This window comes from Panulirus ornatus, chromosome 5 (assembly GCF_036320965.1).
Source record: "Panulirus ornatus isolate Po-2019 chromosome 5, ASM3632096v1, whole genome shotgun sequence".
Taxonomy (NCBI): Eukaryota; Metazoa; Arthropoda; class Malacostraca; order Decapoda; family Palinuridae; genus Panulirus; species Panulirus ornatus.
In genome coordinates this window covers 809,394-831,061 of record NC_092228.1, presented here as the reverse complement: position 1 = coordinate 831,061, position 21,668 = coordinate 809,394, and the positions used below count along the sequence as shown (strand labels likewise).

Genomic DNA, 21,668 nt, shown 5'->3' with positions numbered 1-21,668 from the left:
CTATTCCTTGCCCTCCTTTCACCCTCCTGCATGTTCAGGCCCCGATCACACAAAATCTTTTTCACTCCATCTTTCCACCTCCAATTTGGTCTCCCACTTCTCCTCGTTCCCTCCACCTCCGACACATATATCCTCTTGGTCAATCTTTCCTCACTCATTCTCTCCATGTGCCCAAACCATTTCAAAACACCCTCTTCTGCTCTCTCAACCACGCTCTTTTTATTTCCACACATCTCTCTTACCCTTACGTCACTTACTCGATCAAACCACCTCACACCACACATTGTCCTCAAACATCTCATTTCCAGCACATCCATCCTCCTGCGCATAACTCTATCCATAGCCCACGCCTCGCAACCATACAACATTGTTGGAACCACTATTCCTTCAAACATACCCATTTTTGCTTTCCGAGATAATGTTCTCGACTTCCACACATTCTTCAAGGCTCCCAGAATTTTCGCCCCCTCCCCCACCCTATGATCCACTTCCGCTTCCATGGTTCCATCCGCTGCCAGATCCACTCCCAGATATCTAAAACACTTCACTTCCTCCAGTTTTTCTCCATTCAAACTCACCTCCCAATTGACTTGACCCTCAACCCTACTGTACCTAATAACCTTGCTCTTATTCACATTTACTCTTAACTTTCTTCTTTCACACACTTTACCAAACTCAGTCACCAGCTTCTGCAGTTTCTCACATGAATCAGCCACCAGCGCTGTATCATCAGCGAACAACAACTGACTCACTTCCCAAGCTCTCTCATCCCCAACAGACTTCATACTTGCCCCTCTTTCCAAAACTCTTGCATTCACCTCCCTAACAACCCCATCCATAAACAAATTAAACAACCATGGAGACATCACACACCCTTGCCGCAAACCTACATTCACTGAGAACCAATCACTTTCCTCTCTTCCTACACGTACACATGCCTTACATCCTCGATAAAAACTTTTCACTGCTTCTAACAACTTGCCTCCCACACCATATATTCTTAATACCTTCCACAGAGCATCTCTATCAACTCTATCATATGCCTTCTCCAGATCCATAAATGCTACATACAAATCCATTTGCTTTTCTAAGTATTTCTCACATACATTCTTCAAAGCAAACACCTGATCCACACATCCTCTACCACTTCTGAAACCACACTGCTCTTCCCCAATCTGATGCTCTGTACATGCCTTCACCCTCTCAATCAATACCCTCCCATATAATTTACCAGGAATACTCAACAAACTTATACCTCTGTAATTTGAGCACTCACTCTTATCCCCTTTGCCTTTGTACAATGGCACTATGCACGCATTCCGCCAATCCTCAGGCACCTCACCGTGAGTCATACATACATTAAATAACCTTACCAACCAGTCAACAATACAGTCACCCCCTTTTTTAATAAATTCCACTGCAATACCATCCAAACCTGCTGCCTTGCCGGCTTTCATCTTCCGCAAAGCTTTTACTACCTCTTCTCTGTTTACCAAATCATTTTCCCTAACCCTCTCACTTTGCACACCACCTCGACCAAAACACCCTATATCTGCCACTCTATCATCAAACACATTGAACAAACCTTCAAAATACTCACTCCATCTCCTTCTCACATCACCACTACTCGTTATCACCTCCCCATTTGCGCCCTTCACTGAAGTTCCCATTTGCTCCCTTGTCTTACGCACTTTATTTACCTCCTTCCAGAACATCTTTTTATTCTCCCTAAAATTTAATGATACTCTCTCACCCCAACTCTCATTTGCCCTTTTTTTCACCTCTTGCACCTTTCTCTTGACCTCCTGTCTCTTTCTTTTATACGTCTCCCACTCAATTGCATTTTTTCCCTGCAAAAATCATCCAAATGCCTCTCTCTTCTCTTTCACTAATACTCTCACTTCTTCATCCCACCACTCACTACCCTTTCTAATCCCCTGGGGATAGGGGAGAAAGAATACTTCCCACGTACTCCCTGCGTGTTGTAGAAGGTGACTAAAAGAGGAGGGAGCGGGGGGCTGGAAATCCTCCCCTCTTGCTTTTTTTTTTTAATTTTCCAAAAGGAGGAACAGAGAAGGGGGCCAGGTGAGGATATTCCCTCAGAGGCACAGTCCTCTGTTCTTAACGCTACCTTGCTAATGCGGGAAATGGCGAATAGTTTGAAAGAAAAGAAAAAGAATATATATATATATATACATATATATATATATATATATATATATATTATACTTTGTCGCTGTCTTCCGCGTTAGCGAGGTAGTGCAAGAAAACACGAAAGAATGGCCCAACCCACCCACATACACATGTATATACATACACGTCCACACACTCACATATACATGCCTATACATTTCAACGTATACATACATATACATTGTTATTTTTTCTATTTTGCTTTGTCGCTGTCTCCCGCGTTTGCGAGGTAGCGCAAGGAAACAGACGAAAGAAATGGCCCAACCCACCCCCATACACAATGTATATACATACACGTCCACACACGCAAATATACATACCTATACATCTCAATGTACACATATATATACACACACAGACACATACATATATACCCATGCACACAATTCACACTGTCTGCCTTTATTCATTCCCATCGCCACCTCGCCACACATGGAATACCATCCCCCTCCCCCCTCATGTGTACGAGGTAGCACTAGGAAAAGACAACAAAGGCCCCATTCGTTTACACTCAGTCTCTAGCTGTCATGCAATAATGCCCGAAACCACAGCTCCCTTTCCACATCCAGGCCCCACACAACTTTCCATGGTTTACCCCAGACGCTTCACATGCCCTTATTCAATCCACTGGCAACACGTCAACCCCGGTATACCACATCGATCCAATTCACTCTATTCCTTGCCCGCCTTTCATATATATATATATATATATATATATATATATATATATATATATATATATATATATATATATATATATATATATATATATATATATATATATATATATATATATATATATATATATTCGCTGATGATACAGCGCTGGTGGCTGATTCATGTGAGAAACTGCAGAAGCTGGTGACTGAGTTTGGTAAAGTGTGTGAAAGGAGAAAGTTAAGAGTAATTGTGAATAAGAGCAAGGTTATTAGATACAGTAGGGTTGAGGGTCAACTAAATTGGGAGGTAAGTTTGAATGGAGAAAAACTGGAGGAAGTAAAGTGTTTTAGATATCTGGGAGTGGATCTGGCAGCGGATGGGACCATGGAAGCAGAAGTGAATCATAGGGTGGGGGAGGGGGCGAAAATCCTGGGAGCCTTGAAGAATGTGTGGAAGTCGAGAACATTATCTCGGAAAGCAAAAATGGGTATGTTTGAAGGAATAGTGGTTCCAACAATGTTGTATGGTTGCGAGGCGTGGGCTATGGATAGAGTTGTGCGCAGGAGGATGGATGTGCTGGAAATGAGATGTTTGAGGACAATGTGTGGTGTGAGGTGGGTTGATCGAGTAAGTAATCTAAGGGTAAGAGAGTAGTGTGGAAATAAAAAGAGCGTGGTTGAGAGAGCAGAAGAGGGTGTTTTGAAATGGTTTGGGCACATGGAGAGAATGAGTGAGGAAAGATTGACCAAGAGGATATATGTGTCGGAGGTGGAGGGAACGAGGAGAAGTGGGAGACGAAATTGGAGATGGAAAGATGGAGTGAAAAAGATTTTGAGTGATCGGGGCCTGAACATGCAGGAGGGTGAAAGGCGGGCAAGGAATAGAGTGAATTGGATCGATGTGGTATACCAGGGTTGACGTGCTGTCAGTGGATTGAATCAGGGCATGTGAAGCGTTTGGAGTAAACCATGGAAAGTTGTGTGGGGCCTGGATGTGGAAAGGGAGCTGTGGTTTCGGGCATTATTGCATGACAGCTAGAGACTGAGTGTGAACGAATGGGGCCTTTGTTGTCTATTCCTAGCGCTACCTCGCAGACATGAGGGGGGAGGGGGATGGTATTCCATGTGTGGCGAGGTGGCGATGGGAATGAATAAAGGCAGACAGTGTGAATTGTGTGCATGGGTATATATGTATGTGTCTGTGTGTGTATATATATGTGTACATTGAGATGTATAGGTATGTATATTTGCGTGTGTGGACGTGTATGTATATACATGTGTATGGGGGTGGGTTGGGCCATTTCTTTCGTCTGTTTCCTTGCGCTACCTCGCAAACGCGGGAGACAGCGACAAAGCAAAATAAATAAATATATACATATATATATATATATATATATATATATATATATATATATATATATATATATATATATATATATATATATATATTCCTATGAGTCCACGGGGAAAATGAAACACGAAAAGTTCCCAAGTGCACTTTCGTGTAATAATCACATCATCAGGGGAGGCACAAGAGAGAAATATAACAGTCAGTTGATATACATCGAAGAGACGAAGCTAGGACGTCTCTTCGATGTATATCAACTCACTGTTATATTTCTCTCTTGTCTCTCCCATGATGATGTGATTATTACACGAAAGTGCACTTGGGAGCTTTTCGTGCTTCATTTTCCCCGTGGACTCATAGGAATATCTTGATCACGCGCAAAATTGTGATCTTTTCCAATATATGTGTGTGTGTGTGTGTGTGTGTGTGTGTGTGTGTGTGTGTGTGTGAGTGAATGGGCAATTCTTCGTCTATTTCCTGGCGTTACTACTCGCTGATGCGGGCAACAGCGATTAAGTTTAATATGAAATTATATTAATCATACATCAAATGAAAAGTCCTTTTTCCAATTATCTAAACTAGTACTACGACAAAGAAAGTGTATCATAGCAGGTATCAGTGAAGCCTGAAATAATTTGAATATTTCTTTTATCAAGGCAAATGTTTTTACTTCCGAGTGAGGTCAAAGTAGGTCAACCTGAGGTCATACCCGAGCCCGCCTCCAGACGTTATCTCATATATATATATATATATATATATATATATATATATATATATATATATATATATATATATATATATATTCAATAGCTGAAAATATCATGTATTCGTAAATTTCACTAATTTCTCGTACCAACAGATTATACGATTCTATATTGATAAGTTGCAAGCCTATTTACGTATTTACTGGCAGATTAAAATCAGTAAGTCTATATATTACAAAGAACGTTTCCATCACAAAATAACGAAACAGGATACTGTGTGAAGGGGATTGGCGTGGGCTACTGAAGTAATTAACCTGATGATTAAAGAGTTCCGTCTAACATGTGACAGAAGAGTAAGTCAAACCTTTATCATGTTTTCATATCAGTACACAAAAGTAATGAATGCCGATCACATTATTACACAAGTCTGGTCCGTTGTATCATTTAACTGAAGAATTTAATATCCGTGTGGCATCTTAACCGTGGTAGCTGGACTCTGGGATATAAATGGCCGCTCTCCACCATAAATACACGCACACGCATCGGTCGTCTTGTGGGTCGGTGTTGAAATTCTAGTGTCCTGTCCTTTCAAGCTGTGACGCCCTTGTCATTCAGTTGTCATGAAGGTAAGATTTCCTGTCCCTTCAAGCTGTGACACCATTGCAATCGCTATAGAGGTAAGCTTTCGCGTGCTTCCAATATTTTTATATAGTATTACATTACCATTAATTACCACTCCAGTTTCCTTAAAATTAACAAGATCAACAGCATCATACTAAAAGGTTAAGTCGTCGTACTTAACGACCTGAAGTCATTTGTGCTCAACGGTTATGTAGTCAAACTTAACGACTGAAGTCACCGGTTTTAAGGGTGAAATAGTCTTACTTATTGAAGTTACCGTACTTCAGAATTAAGTCTTAGTTGACAAGTGAAGTCTCGAATTGAAAGAGTCTAGTCGTTGTAATGGGGTGGGGGGGTAAGAACAAAACTGGAATTAATGATTTCTTCCATCCTACAGCTGGGTCTGGTGATGTTGGTGGCGGGTTTGGTGGGGGCGATGGACAATAAAAGTGATGTTACAAACAAAATCAGCAGAACAACAGAGATCTCTAAGGTGAGGCTCACCACGGCAGTGTGGGAAGTTGAAGACGACTTGAACGAGAAGCGTCTACCTTTGTGGCGTACCGGAGGTTCAACAGCCTTCCTCTTCACTCGCACCAGGACGGTTCGTACAAAATTGCTATTATTACACATTCTAGTATTATACTCCCAAGTTTAATTCTCTGAGTACGACGATACGACCCTTGCGTACGATGAGCTGGCCTTTGAAGTAACTATTAGGGGCGAGTTGAAAGGCCAGACCATCGTCCCCGCAAGGGTTATACCGTCATAGTGAATAGTCGCACCGTCAAGATCTCGGGTCACACATCAGGGTTGATGTTATGTGGTTGTAATACCACATACACCAAGTTCTTTAATACTGAAAACATACCAGAATACGCTCTACTCTTTACAACCCGGGACCCTGTGCAAGAGGCGGGAATGTAACCGCTAGGCTATGGGCCTCGCTGATAGGAAATAACTATACGAATACTATGTACTCGAATACCCTTCGTCTCACGTTGGTGAGCAACGGCGTCTACACCGGTCATTTCCCAACAGGCGCACATAGCCAGCAGATAGCATTTTACTGAGCCTAACTGTACAATGCGGAGGTACATGAATACGAACATAGTGCATAGAAACGCGCACCTTCATAGAACATACAAACCTCCAATACGCAGGATCGAACCCGGGACCCCTATGAAAGAGCCAGGCCCATATCCTAACGGTTAGCACTCCCGCCTATTGCTCAGGGATCTCGGGTTCGATTCTGGCTGTTGGAAGTTTGTATGTTCTATAAAGGTGCGCGTTTCTATGCACTATGTTCGTATGTATATGTGTATGTATATATATATTTATATATATATATATATATATATATATATATATATATATATATATATATATATATATATATATTATCATTATTATACATGATCGCTGTTTTCAGCAAACCGAGAGCCTCACCCAGGCTACCGACCTCTAGACCACCAGCGGAACAAACCCTATCTCTCTGGAACTGCTACCTACAGCCCAAGCAGAGCTCTTCCCGTTCACTGCCTGGCTGTAGTGAGAACTATCCGTGATTGGAGCTGCCTAGGCTTGTTGAGGATTTCTGTCTGTGACTGGAGTTGCCAAGCTTCGATGAAAATTCAACTCTGCGTGACTGCCTGGCCTCGATGAGAACTCTCCGTGATTAGGGCTGCCTGGCCTCGATGAGGAGTTCTGTCTGTAACTAAGACTGCTTGGCCTCGGTGAGGAGTTCTGTCTGTAACTAAGACTGCTTGGCCTCGATGAGGAGTTCTGTCCGTGACAGCCGCTGGACCTCGATGAGTTCTGTCCTTGACTGGGGACTGCTTGGTCTCAATGAAAACTTCCTTCCATAACTGGAGCTGCCTGGTTTCGATAAGAACTTCTGACTGGCCTCAATGAGAACTCTGTCTATGATTGGAGCTTTTTTCACGGAAGCATGTTGAGTTGTGACTAATTTTATTCGGTAAAGTAAGGCCGATATTGTGTGGTAAAGCACGACTGTGCAACTGGAGCCCTTTGGCTTCGTTAAGGACTTCTGTCCGTGGCTAGGGCTGCTTGGTCACGATAAGGCTTCTACCCATAGTTAGGAGCTGCCTGACCCCGACTGGGGACTTACTGTCCGTAACTGGAGCTACCTGGCCTCGATGAGGATTTCCGTTCGTGACTGGAGCTACGTGGCCTGAATGAGGGCTTCTGTCCGTGATTAGAGCTTTTTTCGTTGAAAGAAGTGTGGTGAAGTATGATCGATTTTGCTTGGTAAAGTATGGCTGATGTTGTATAGCATAGTATGACCGATGTTGTGTGGCAGGGCGTGAGGATGACCAAAATTCTGTGCTATAGTATGGCTGATATGTGGCAGAGTATGAGTGATGTGTGGTAAAAGATGACCAATATTCTGTGCTATTGTATGGCTGATGTGCGATAAAATATAGGCTAATGTTTAATGTAGATTATCTGTGATGGAGGGTGTTGGCAGGTGCTGGAGGAGGTGAGGACCGGACTCACTACATACGCCACCTGTGTGGTGATGGACGCCAACGCTCCTGCCTGTACCATGGACGCCCACGCCCGCTACGTGGCCGCCACGCCCACAACTATCTTCCATTCTCTGTAATTCAACTCGTACCATCCATGGCTTGAATCAATCTTGTATATAGTACCTGAAAAGTGGAGGTTCAGTTGTTTTCTTTATAAAAAGATGCATAACTTAACGTTTTGATAAATCAAGGATAGATATTAAGTTCCTTTTGCTGTACCTACGTCTTGATGAATCAATGTTCAGATATTAAGCTCCTTTAGCTAAACCTACAAGTGTCTAACTGATTATTAATCAAAAGAAATTCATTGACTATTTCTGAAATGTATTCTATTTATCTACTAACGGAGATTACGTAATACTCACGTGAAATGAAGTAATTTCATACAAATATGATATCAGTTGATAAAGAAAATGAGTTGAATAGTAAACTGAATCTTGTTTACAAGTATAACATTTTTTCCATTTTTATATTAATCTGCTTCAGCACAGAGACTGGTGGTATGTCAGAACGTTTGCTACCGTTTGAACCCTCCAAAGCCGAAACACATCAGCCTGGAAATCTATGGTAAGTCAGTCTATGACCCAACCTTATCAGCTGGCGATCGATGGTAAGTTAGCCGTCCACGAACCAAACACAGTTGTTGGAAACCTATGGTCGATCGAATGAAAAATGAAGTTTTTTTTTTTTTCTTTGTCGCTGTCTCCCGCGTTTGCGAGGTAGCGCAAGGAAACAGACGAAAGAAATGGCCCAACCCACCCCCATACACATGTATATACATACGTCCACACACGCAAAGATACATACCTACACAGCTTTCCATGGTTTACCCCAGACGCTTCACATGCCCTGATTCAATCCACTGACAGCACGTCAACCCCGGTATACCACATCAATCCAATTCACTCTATTCCTTGCCCTCCTTTCACCCTCCTGCATGTTCAGGCCTCGATCACACAAAATCTTTTTCACTCCATCTTTCCACCTCCAATTTGGTCTCCCACTTCTCCTCGTTCCCTCCACCTCCGACACATATATCCTCTTGGTCAATCTTTCCTCACTCATTCTCTCCATGTGCCCAAACCATTTCAAAACACCCTCTTCTGCTCTCTCAACCACGCTCTTTTTATTTCCACACATCTCTCTTACCCTTACGTTGCTTACTCGATCAAACCACCTCACACCACACATTGTCCTCGAACATCTCATTTCCAGCACATCCATCCTCCTGCGCACAACTCTATCCATAGCCCACGCCTCGCAACCATACAACATTGTTGGAACCACTGTTCCTTCAAACATACCCATTTTTGCTTTCAGAGATAATGTTCTCGACTTCCACACATTCTTCAAGGCTCCCAGGATTTTCGCCCCCCTCCCCACCCTATCATCCATTTCCGCTTCCATGGTTCCATCCACTGCCAGATCCACTCCCAGATATCTAAAACACTTTACTTCCTCCAGTTTTTCTCCATTCAAACTTACCTCCCAATTGACTTGACCCTCAACCCTACTGTACCTAATAACCTTGCTCTTATTCACATTTACTCTTTACTTTCTTCTTTCACACACTTTACCAAACTCAGTCACCAGCTTCTGCAGTTTCTCACATGAATCAGCCACCAGCGCTGTATCATCAGCGAACAACTGACTCACTTCCCAAGCTCTCTTATCCCCAACAGACTTCATACTTGCCCCTCTTTCCAAAACTCTTGCATTCACCTCCCTAACAACCCCATCCATAACAAATTAAACAACCATGGAGACATCACACACCCTTACCGCAAACCTACATTCACTGAGAACCAATCACTTTCCTCTCTTCCTACACGTACACATGCCTTACATCCTCGATAAAAACTTTTCACTGCTTCTAACAACTTGCCTCCCACACCATATATTCTTAATACCTTCCACAGAGCATCTCTATCAACTCTGTTATATGCCTTCTCCAGATCCATAAATGCTACATACAAATCCATTTGCTTTTCTAAGTATGTCTCACATACATTCTTCAAACCAAACACCTGATCCACACATCCTCTACCACTTCTGAAACCACACTGCTCTTCCCCAATCCGATGCTCTGTACATGCCTTCACCCTCTCAATTAATACCCTCCCATATAATTTACCAGGAATACTCAACAAACTTATACCTCTGTAATTTGAGCACTCACTCTTATCCTCTTTGCCTTTGTACAAAGGCACTATGCAAGCATTCCGCCAATCTTCAGGCACCTCACCATGAGTCATACATACATTAAATAACCTTACCAACCAGTCAGTAATACAGTCACCCCCTTTTTTAATAAATTCCACTGCAATACCATCCAAACCTGCTGCCTTGCCGGCTTTCATCTTCCGCAAAGCTTTTACTACCTCTTCTCTGTTTACCAAATCATTTTCCCTAACCCTCTCACTTTGCACACCACCTCGACCAAAACACCCTATATCTGCCACTCTATCATCAAACACATTGAACAAACCTTCAAAATACTCACTCCATCTCCTTCTCACATCACCACTACTTGTTATCACCTCCCCATTTGCGCCCTTCACTGAAGTTCCCATTTGCTCCCTTGTCTTACGCACTTTATTAACCTCCTTCCAGAACATCTTTTTATTCTCCCTAAAATTTAATGACACTCTCTCACCTCAACTCTCATTTGCCCTCTTTTTCACCTCTTGCACCTTTCTCTTGACCTCCTGTCTCTTTCTTTTATACATCTCCCACTCAATTGCATTTTTTCCCTGCAAAAATCGTCCAAATGCCTCTCTCTTCTCTTTCACTAATAATCTTACTTCTTCATCCCAGCACTCACTACCCTTTCTAATCAACCCACCTCCCACTCTTCTCATGCCACAAGCATCTTTTGCGCAATCCATCACTGATTCCCTAAATACATCCCATTCCTCCCCCACTCCCCTTACTTCCATTGTTCTCACCTTTTTCCATTCTGTACTCAGTCTCTCCTGGTACTTCCTCACACAAGTCTCCTTCCCAAGCTCACTTACTCTCACCACCCTCTTCACCCCAACATTCACTCTTCTTTTCTGAAAACACATACAAATCTTCACCTTAGCCTCCACAAGATAATGATCAGACATCCCTCCAGTTGCACCTCTCAGCACATTAACATCCAAAAGTCTCTCTTTCGCGTGCCTGTCAATTAACACGTAATCCAATAACGCTCTCTGGCCATCTCTCCTACTTAATTACTTATACTTATGTATATCTCGCTTTTTAAACCAGGTATTCCCAATCACCTGTCCTTTTTCAGCACATAAATCTACAAGCTCTTCACCATTTCCATTTACAACACTGAACACCCCATGTATACCAATTATTCCCTCAACTGCCACATTACTCACCTTTGCATTCAAATCACCCATCACTATAACCCGGTCTCGTGCATCAAAACCACTCACACACACACACACACACACATATATATAGATATATATATGGAGCGGGGGGCTGGAAACTCTCCCCTCCGATTTTTACTTTTCCAAAAGAAGGAAAAGAAAAGGTGGCCAAGTGGGGAGTTTTCCCTCTAAGTTTAGTAATCTTTTCTGGAACGCTACCTCGCTAGCGCGGGAAATAACGAATATGTATAAAATATATATATATATATATATATATATATATATATAAGGAGTCACGCGGGGAGTGATCATCCTCCTCGAAGGCTCAGAGTGGGGTGCCTAAATGTGTGTGGATGTAACCAAGATGTGAAAAAGGGAGAGATAGGTAGTATGTTTGAGGAAAGGAACCTGGATGTTTTGGCTCTGAGTGAAACGAAGCTCAAGGGTAAAGGGGAAGAGTGGTTTGGAAATGTCTGGGGAGTGAAGTCAGGGGTTAGTGAGAGGACAAGAGCAAGGGAAGGAGTAGCAATACTCCTGAAACAGGAGTTGTGGGAGTATGTGATAGAATGTAAGAAAGTAAATTCTCGATTAATATGGGTAAAATTGAAAGTTGATGGAGAGAGGTGGGTGATTATTGGTGCATATGCACCTGGGCATGAGAAGAAAGATCATGAGAGGCAAGTGTTTTGGGAGCAGCTAAATGAGTGTGTTAGCGGTTTTGATGCACGAGACCGGGTTATAGTGATGGGTGATTTGAATGCAAAGGTGAGTAATGTGGCAGTTGAGGGAATAATTGGTATGCATGGGGTGTTCAGTGTTGTAAATGGAAATGGTGAAGAGCTTGTAGATTTATGTGCTGAAAAAGGACTGATGATTGGGAATACCTGGTTTAAAAAGCGAGATATACATAAGTATACTTATGTAAGTAGGAGAGATGGCCAGAGAGCGTTATTGGATTACGTGTTAATTGACAGGCGTGCGAAAGAGAGACTTTTGGATGTTAATGTGCTGAGAGGTGCAACTGGAGGGATGTCTGATCATTATCTTGTGGAGGCTAAGGTGAAGATTAGTATGGGTTTTCAGAAAAGAGGAGTGAATGTTGGGGTGAAGAAGGTGGTGAGAGTAAGTGAGCTTGGGAAGGAGACCTGTGTGGGGAAGTACCAGGAGAGACTGTGTACAGAATGGAAAAAGGTGAGAACAATGGAAGTAAGGGGAGTCGGGGAGGAATGGGATGTATTTAGGGAATCAGTGATGGACTGCGCAAAAGATGCTTGTGGCATGAGAAGAGTGGGAGGTGGGCTGTTTAGAAAGGGTAGTGAGTGGTGGGATGAAGAAGTAAGAGTATTAGTGAAAGAGAAGAGAGAGGCATTTGGACGATTTTTGCAGGGAAAAAATGCAATTGAGTGGGAGAAGTATAAAAGAAAGAGACAGGAGGTCAAGAGAAAGGTGCAAGAGGTGAAAAAAAGGGCAAATGAGAGTTGGGGTGAGAGACTATCAGTAAATTTTAGGGAGAATAAAAAGATGTTCTGGAAGGAGGTAAATAGGGTGCGTAAGACAAGGGAGCAAATGGGAACTTCAGTGAAGGGCGTAAATGGGGAGGTGATAACAAGTAGCGGTGATGTGAGAAGGAGATGGAATGAGTATTTTGAAGGTTTGTTGAATGTGTCTGATGACAGAGTGGCAGATATAGGGTGTTTTGGTCGAGGTGGTGTGCAAAGTGAGAGGGTTAGGGAAAATGATTTGATAAACAGAGAAGAGGTAGTAAAAGCTTTGCGGAAGATGAAAGCCGGCAAGGCAGCAGGTTTGGATGGTATTGCAGTGGAATTTATTAAGAAAGGGGGTGACTGTATTGTTGACTGGTTGGTAAGGTTATTTAATGTATGTATGACTCATGGTGAGGTGCCTGAGGATTGGCGGAATGCGTGCATAGTGCCATTGTACAAAGGCAAAGGGGATAAGAGTGAGTGCTCAAATTACAGAGGTATAAGTTTGTTGAGTATTCCTGGTAAATTATATGGGAGGGTATTGATTGAGAGGGTGAAGGCATGTACAGAGCATCAGATTGGGGAAGAGCAGTGCGGTTTCAGAAGTGGTAGAGGATGTGTGGATCAGGTGTTTGCTTTGAAGAATGTATGTGAGAAATACTTAGAAAAGCAAATGGATTTGTATGTAGCATTTATGGATCTGGAGAAGGCATATGATAGAGTTGATAGAGATGCTCTGTGGAAGGTATTAAGAATATATGGTGTGGGAGGCAAGTTGTTAGAAGCAGTGAAAAGTTTTTATCGAGGATGTAAGGCATGTGTACGTGTAGGAAGAGAGGAAAGTGATTGGTTCTCAGTGAATGTAGGTTTGCGGCAGGGGTGTGTGATGTCTCCATGGTTGTTTAATTTGTTTATGGATGGGGTTGTAAAGGAGGTGAATGCAAGAGTCCTGGAAAGAGGGGCAAGTATGAAGTCTGTTGGGGATGAGAGAGCTTGGGAAGTGAGTCAATTGTTGTTCGCTGATGATACAGCGCTGGTGGCTGATTCATGTGAGAAACTGCAGAAGCTGGTGACTGAGTTTGGTAAAGTGTGTGGAAGAAGAAAGTTGAGAGTAAATGTGAATAAGAGCAAGGTTATTAGGTACAGTAGGGGTGAGGGTCAAGTCAATTGGGAGGTGAGTTTGAATGGAGAAAAACTGGAGGAAGTGAAGTGTTTTAGATATCTGGGAGTGGATCTGTCAGCGGATGGAACCATGGAAGCGGAAGTGGATCATAGGGTGGGGGAGGGGGCGAAAATTTTGGGAGCCTTGAAAAATGTGTGGAAGTCGAGAACATTATCTCGGAAAGCAAAAATGGGTATGTTTGAGGGAATAGTGGTTCCAACAATGCTGTATGGTTGCGAGGCGTGGGCTATGGATAGAGATGTGCGCAGGAGGATGGATGTGCTGGAAATGAGATGTTTGAGGACAATGTGTGGTGTGAGGTGGTTTGATCGAGTAAGTAACGTAAGGGTAAGAGAGATGTGTGGAAATAAAAAGAGCGTGGTCGAGAGAGCAGAAGAGGGTGTTTTGAAATGGTTTGGGCACATGGAGAGAATGAGTGAGGAGAGATTGACCAAGAGGATATATGTGTCGGAGGTGGAGGGAACGAGGAGAAGAGGGAGACCAAATTGGAGGTGGAAAGATGGAGTGAAAAAGATTTTGTGTGATCGGGGCCTGAACATGCAGGAGGGTGAAAGGAGGGCAAGAAATAGAGTGAATTGGAGTCATGTGGTATACAGGGGTTGACGTGCTGTCAGTGGATTGAAGCAAGGCATGTGAAGCGTCTGGGGTAAACCATGGAAAGCTGTGTAGGTATGTATATTTGCGTGTCTGGACGTGTGTATGTACATGTGTATGGGGGGGGGGGGGTTGGGCCATTTCTTTCGTCTGTTTCCTTGCGCTACCTCGCAAACGCGGGAGACAGCGACAAAGTATAAAAAAAAAAAAAAAAAAAAAAAAAAAAATATATATATATATATATATATATATATATAAATTTTAGGGAGAATAAAAAGATGTTCTGGAAGGAGGTAAATAAAGTGCGTAAGACAAGGGAGCAAATGGGAACTTCAGTGAAGGCTGCGAATGGGGAGGTGATAACAAGTAGTGGTGATGTGAGAAGGAGATGGAGTGAGTATTTTGAAGGTTTGTTGAATGTGTTTGATGATAGAGTGGCAGATATAGGGTGTTTTGGTCGAGGTGGTGTGCAAAGTGCGAGGGTTAGGGAAAATGAGTTGGTAAACAGGTAAACAGAGAAGAGGTAGTAAAAGCTTTGCGGAAGATGAAAGCCGGCAAGGCAGCAGGTTTGGATGGTACTGCAGTGGAATTTATTAAAAAAGGGGGTGACTGTATTGTTGACTGGTTGGTAAGGTTATTTAATGTATGTATGACTCATGATGAGGTGCCTGAGGATTGGCGAAATGCGTGCATAGTGCCATTGTACAAAGGCAAAGGGGATAAGAGTGAGTGCTCAAATTACAGAGGTATAAGTTTGTTGAGTATTCCTGGCAAATTATATGGGAGGGTATTGATTGAGAGGGTGAAGGCATGTACAGAGCATCAGATTGGGGAAGAGCAGTGTGGTTTCAGAAGTGGTAGAGGATGTGTGGATCAGGTGTTTGCTTTGAAGAATGTATGTGAGAAATACTTAGAAAAGCAAATGGATTTGTATGTAGCATTTATGGATCTGGAGAAGGCATATGATAGAGTTGATAGAGATGCTCTGTGGAAGGTATTAAGAATATATGGTGTGGGAGGCAAGTTGTTAGAAGCAGTGAAAAGTTTTTATCGAGGATGAAAGGCATGTGTACGTGTAGGAAGAGAGGAAAGTGATTGGTTCTCAGTGAATGTAGGTTTGCGGCAGGGGTGTGTGATGTCTCCATGGTTGTTTAATTTGTTTATGGATGGGGTTGTTAGGGAGGTGAATGCAAGAGTTTTGGAAAGAGGGGCAAGTATGAAGTCTGTTGGGGATGAGAGAGCTTGGGAAGTGAGTCAGTTGTTGTTCGCTGATGATACAGCGCTGGTGGCTGATTCATGTGAGAAACTGCAGAAGCTGGTGACTGAGTTTGGTAAAGTGTGTGAAAGAAGAAAGTTAAGAGTAAATGTGAATAAGAGCAAGGTTATTAGGTACAGTAGGGTTGAGGGTCAAGTCAATTGGGAGGTGAGTTTGAATGGAGAAAAACTGGAGGAAGTGAAGTGTTTTAGATATCTGGGAGTGGATCTGGCAGCGGATGGAACCATGGAAGCGGAAGTGGATCATAGGGTGGGGGAGGGGGCGAAAATTCTAGGAGCCTTGAAGAATGTTTGGAAGTCGAGAACATTATCTCGGAAAGCAAAAATGGGTATGTTTGAAGGAATAGTGGTTCCAACAATGTTGTATGGTTGCGAGGCGTGGACTATGGATAGAGTTGTGCGCAGGAGGATGGATGTGCTGGAAATGAGATGTTTGAGGACAATGTGTGGTGTGAGGTGGTTTGATCGAGTAAGTAACGTAAGGGTAAGAGAGATGTGTGGAAATAAAAAGAGCGTGGTTGAGAGAGCAGAAGAGGGTGTTTTGAAATGGTTTGGCACATGGAGAGATTGAGTGAGGAAAGATTGACCAAGAGGATATATGTGTCGGAGGTGGAGGGAACGAGAAGTGGGAGACCAAATTGGAGGTGGAAAGATGGAGTGAAAAAGATTTTGTGTGATCGGGGCCTGAATATGCAGGAGGGTGAAAGGAGGGCAAGGAATAGAGTGAATTGGAGCGATGTGGTATACCGGGGTTGACGTGCTGTCAGTGGATTGAATCAAGGCATGTGAAGCGTCTGGGGTAAACCATGGAAAGTTGTGTAGGTATGTATATTTGTGTGTGTGGACGTATGTATATACATGTGTATGGGGGGGGTTGGGCCATTTCTTTCGTCTGTTTCCTTGCGCTACCTCGCAAACGCGGGAGACAGCGACAAAGTATAATAAAAAAAAAAATAATATATATATATATATATATATATATATATATATATATATATATATATATATATATATGAGAAAAAATATGGATTGCAAGTTAACTTTCCATTTTGAATATTATGAATTGGGATCTTCCTAGCTTTATTTAAAAGGAAATCGATTACTTTAATGTAAAATATAAGTATTATATAATGAGGAAATTCAAGAATATGAATGCAATTTTGATGTTAATCATACTTGTTTGGTAAAGCAAGAAGTGTTGAAATTTTAAATGAATATCTTTCATCGTAGATCTCGAGTTGGCAGATCAATGTGGGTTGAGGTAAAGGAGGCAAATGACATTATTGCGTATCCAGTAATATTTTTCCAAGCTACAAATACCACCGTTGTCATCATGGTGAAAACATACTGTTGTGGTAACCATGGTTGGCACAACTGTTGTCATTAGAGTAAACACATTTCAAAGTCATTAGGTTTAACACATTGTCAATACAGTTAACACAAACTGATTTTGTGATCACAGTTAACACAAATTTTCGTTGTCATGGCTACCACAACCTGTCATTCTCATTATGGTTTACACAAACCGTTATAGTTAACACAAGCTGTCACTGTCATTATGGTTTAACCAAATTGTCTATCATTATTCTTAATACAACTGTCGTTTTAATCATGGTGAACAAACTTTCATAGTTATTGTGGTTAACAAACTGCCGTTGTATCTTTTAACAAACTTTCATTATAATCATGGTTGACACATACTGTCGGTCATTATGGGGAACACTATCTGGTGATGAGACAAACTGTCGTTACAATCATGGTTAACACAATCTGTCTTTGCCTCCATGGTTAACATACAATCATGGTTAACACAGTCTGTCTTTGCCTTCATGGTTAACATGGATTGTCATTATGGCTAACATAAACTATCGTTGTCATCAATGTTAACACAACTCGTAATAAGGGTTAACACAAACTGTCACTGTCATCATGTTAAATGCAAAATGTTCTTATTATGGCTGACATAAACTGTTGAGTTATTATGGTTAACACAAACTGACGTTATGATCCCAGTTAAGACAAGGTGTCGTCATTATGGTTATTACAACCTGTCATCATGGTAAACATCAATTGTCGTTGACCCTATGATTATCGCAATTTCAGTATCATGGTTAACGCAAACTGTTGTTGCCATCATGGTTAACACAAACTCGGTGTAGTCAAAGTTAACACAAACTGTGTCACCATGTTTAACACAAATTATCGTTGACATTATGGCTAATATAAACTGCTGTTGTTAAGAATATCACAAAGTTGTTATCATGGTTATCACAAACGCCTTGAAATCATGGTTAAAATATGTTGTCGGTCATTAAGGTTAAAACAAGCTGTTGCTGTTATCATGGCTAATCAAATTCTTGTTTTTATTGTAACAAACTACCGGTATCATTATGATTACCACATATTATCATTGTCATTACAGTTAACAAACTGTCACTGTACAAAATGGTTAATAACTATCGTTATCATTATGGTTACAAATCATCATTGTACTTATGGTTAACAAACTTTTATGGTTAACGCAAATTGTCATTTTCAATACAATTAACACAGATTGTCGTAGTGAAAGTTAACACAAATTGTCTGTAACCATGGTTAACACAAATTATCGTTAACATTATGGCTAATATAAACTGTTGTTATTATGGTTATCACAAACTCCTTGATATCATGGTTAAAATATGTTGTCGGTCATTATGGTTAAAACAAGCTGTTGCTGTTATCGTGGCTAACTCAAATTCTTGCTGTTATAGTAACATAAACTGCCAGTATCGTTATGATTACCACATGTTATTGTTGTCATAAGTTAACAAACTGTCGGTCAATATGGTTAATAACTATCGTTGTCATTACGGTTACAACAAACATCATTGTACTTATGGTTAACAAACTTTTACGGTTAACACTAATTGTCGTTTTCATTATGATTAACAGAGATTGTCGTTGTCATTAATGCTAACACAAACTGTTATCATAAAAAAAAAAACTATCATTGCCATTTTGGTTGTTAACACATTGTCGTTAACTATTACTAAACTGTTATTGTCATTATAATTACCAAAAACTGCCATAGGAATTTCCATTACCAAAATATTTAGACTTAATATTCTAAGAATCAAAACCTCTCATTATGGTCAACACAAACTGTTGTCTTTGTGGTTAGCATAAACTGTCATTGTCATTGTTTCATGCAAATTTTTGTCATCATGGTTAATAAACTGTCGTCATTATCATTACCACAAACTCTCATTATCTTTAACACTATTGCTGAAATCATAGCTGATACAAAGTGTCGTCGTCATCATGGTTAACACAAGCTGCCCCACCATCATGATAACTTGTCTCTGGTTATGTTCTCAGTTTTTCCTGTACGATAAATTGCTTTATTGCAGGGAAGATAAGCAAATAGAGGATGAGATATTTACAAATATCAGTATTTCATTATTATATAACCTCTAGACTTCTTCAGACGCTCCTACAACTTCAAGGATGTGCTACAATCAGCCGTAGGGATACAATAGATTCCTTTGGAGTGAGAAGTTCCTTGACAAGACTACTTTTTCTGCCCACTGACAACAATATAGCCCCACTAAAAGACTTTTCACTCACTGTGTAAACTAGAAGAGGCAGATTCCAAAACACCAATGTCAAATCAGATGTGGGGTTGTTCTGCATTCATAGGAGCCCATTTCTTGAACATATGCAACTTCTAGTTTAATTTCATTGTATCACTGTATCTTCCATAGGAGTTTGCTATTTGCCATTAGACTGATCTGGAAACTTAAAGATTGTATAATCAGGTCACCCCTTACTCTTCCCTCTTCCATGGTGGACAAATTTAAGGTTTCTATCCATTCCCTATAACTCATCTCTCTTCTTTGTTACCAATTTTTTTCCCCCTCTTTTCGACCTTCTTTCCTAGCTCGTCATGCTTTTTAGTGCAGTGAACAACCCTGTTAAGTGTATTCTAGTTTTGGTCTGCTGTAGGATGTGAACAGCTTGCTAAATATTTCCATATCTATATACCCCTATGCAACTAAAATGGTTGCCAGCAGTTTGTCTCTACTGTTTTCCTATGGTGAGAGTCTAGGAACAGATTAAGGACAATGTTGTCTCCAATATTTTTTGCACACACACTTTTCCAGGTTATTTCATAATAAGTAATATCCATATAGAGGCATTCTTTCAGATTTAATGACAAAATTTCATAAACCTCGTTTCACCAACTTTGATAATTCCTCTTTGCTTTTTATTTTCCTTACGACTGTAGCATCATCCTCAAACATATTCAGGTAAGCATTTGATCCCTCTGGCAAGTCATTCACACATCAAAAGGAGCAGTGGTCCCAGCACTAAGCCCTGCAGCATTCTACCGGTGACCTCAATCCTTGTCAAGTAGGCTCCTTTAACATGCTTCTTTTGTTCCCTTCCATTAATATAATCTTTTGTTTATTGGAGTCTTATCCTTATTCCTGCCTGAGTATCCAGCTTCTTTTTCCAACCTCTTTTGTGTTAGTGTCAACTGGTTCTGTACATCCAGATATAGACAAGTCACCCACCCTTCTCTTTAGTCTAATACTGAGCTCACTCATTCATATATATATATTGTGTACTTACAGGTGGCCGTCACTTCCTGAAGCCTATCAGGCTAGTGACATGGGTGACAGAGACCTTCACCAGGACCCTGACAACCTCCACCATCACCCATCATTCTCACACAGTCACCTTGGCAGTTGGAGGATGCATCCCATCTTACTTCCATATGCAAGCAGAGGTGTGCCCCAACCCACCCTCATCATGGACAATCGGTTGGCTACCCACCTCTACTACAAGTGGTCCCGTTACCACTTCTACCAGTACCACAACTGACGATCCAACTACCGAAAATCCTTCCTCTGAAACACCAACAACTACTGAAAATCCTTCCTCTGAAACACCAACAACTACTGAAAATCCTATCTATGAAACACCAACAACTGAAGAAACGTAGATGAAAACCGAGGGGTAGATGAGGAAACAACAACAGAACTACCATAGGCATAGCAAAATATCAAAACGTAGATGAAAACCATCAGGTGCTCCAAGTTAAGGTTTCATGATGCGAGGTCAGCCTTCTCACAGTGGAAGTAATTCATGGTTTATAACATCAAAATTTCATAGTTTCCATCAGTTACATTTCATAATGTAAGTGTATTAAAATGTCAGTTTTCTAAAATCTATGTTTTAGATGAAAGCTGTTTTTCCCTGTTGATTGCATATCAACAATGAGCTTCCTAATTGTCAGTAACATACTAATCGTGATATACAAATTCAGGATAATTAAAGAAACAAATAGAAGTAGGAAAAAAATGTAGTTCATAGTTATATTTCTACTGAGGGAGTCAAGAGAATGATTGGTGGGGTTACCCTTACCACAATTGAAATACCGCACAGTACATAACTGCTTAGGCTCTATGAGTGTCTTGTAGTTGAAAGGTATTGTGTCTTAACATAGTTGCATACAAACCAGGGCACAGTTATGGGTGGTACACTGGTGATGGTCACTCGGAAAGAATTTGGTTGATCACCTTAATATGTCTAAGTTCATCAGAGGTGTGATCATAACGTCATTGGCAGTGTCTTGTAGGTTGAAGACTGTCTGACTTTGGAAGGTGCAGTCATGGTGCTCCACTGTATAGAATGAGGGG

The 21,668-nt window shown here is 41.3% G+C and overlaps 1 protein-coding gene across 2 annotated transcripts; it reads left to right on the top strand.

The window, feature by feature from the left end:
• Positions 1 to 5,433: 5,433 nt before the first annotated feature.
• On the top strand, positions 5,434 to 21,210 carry LOC139747013 (uncharacterized). 2 transcript variants are annotated; one of them, XM_071658759.1, is made up of 5 exons: positions 5,434 to 5,530; positions 5,923 to 6,129; positions 8,017 to 8,150; positions 8,564 to 8,644; positions 20,601 to 21,210. In XM_071658759.1, exons 1-5 carry the CDS (start codon positions 5,525 to 5,527, stop codon positions 20,848 to 20,850), a joined length of 678 nt encoding a protein of 225 aa, XP_071514860.1. In that variant the 5' UTR covers positions 5,434 to 5,524; the 3' UTR covers positions 20,851 to 21,210. The 2 variants fall into 2 exon arrangements, with proteins under 2 accessions (XP_071514860.1, XP_071514854.1); XM_071658753.1 differs by having other exon boundaries at positions 7,990 to 8,150.
• The last annotated feature ends 458 nt before the right edge of the window (positions 21,211 to 21,668 follow it).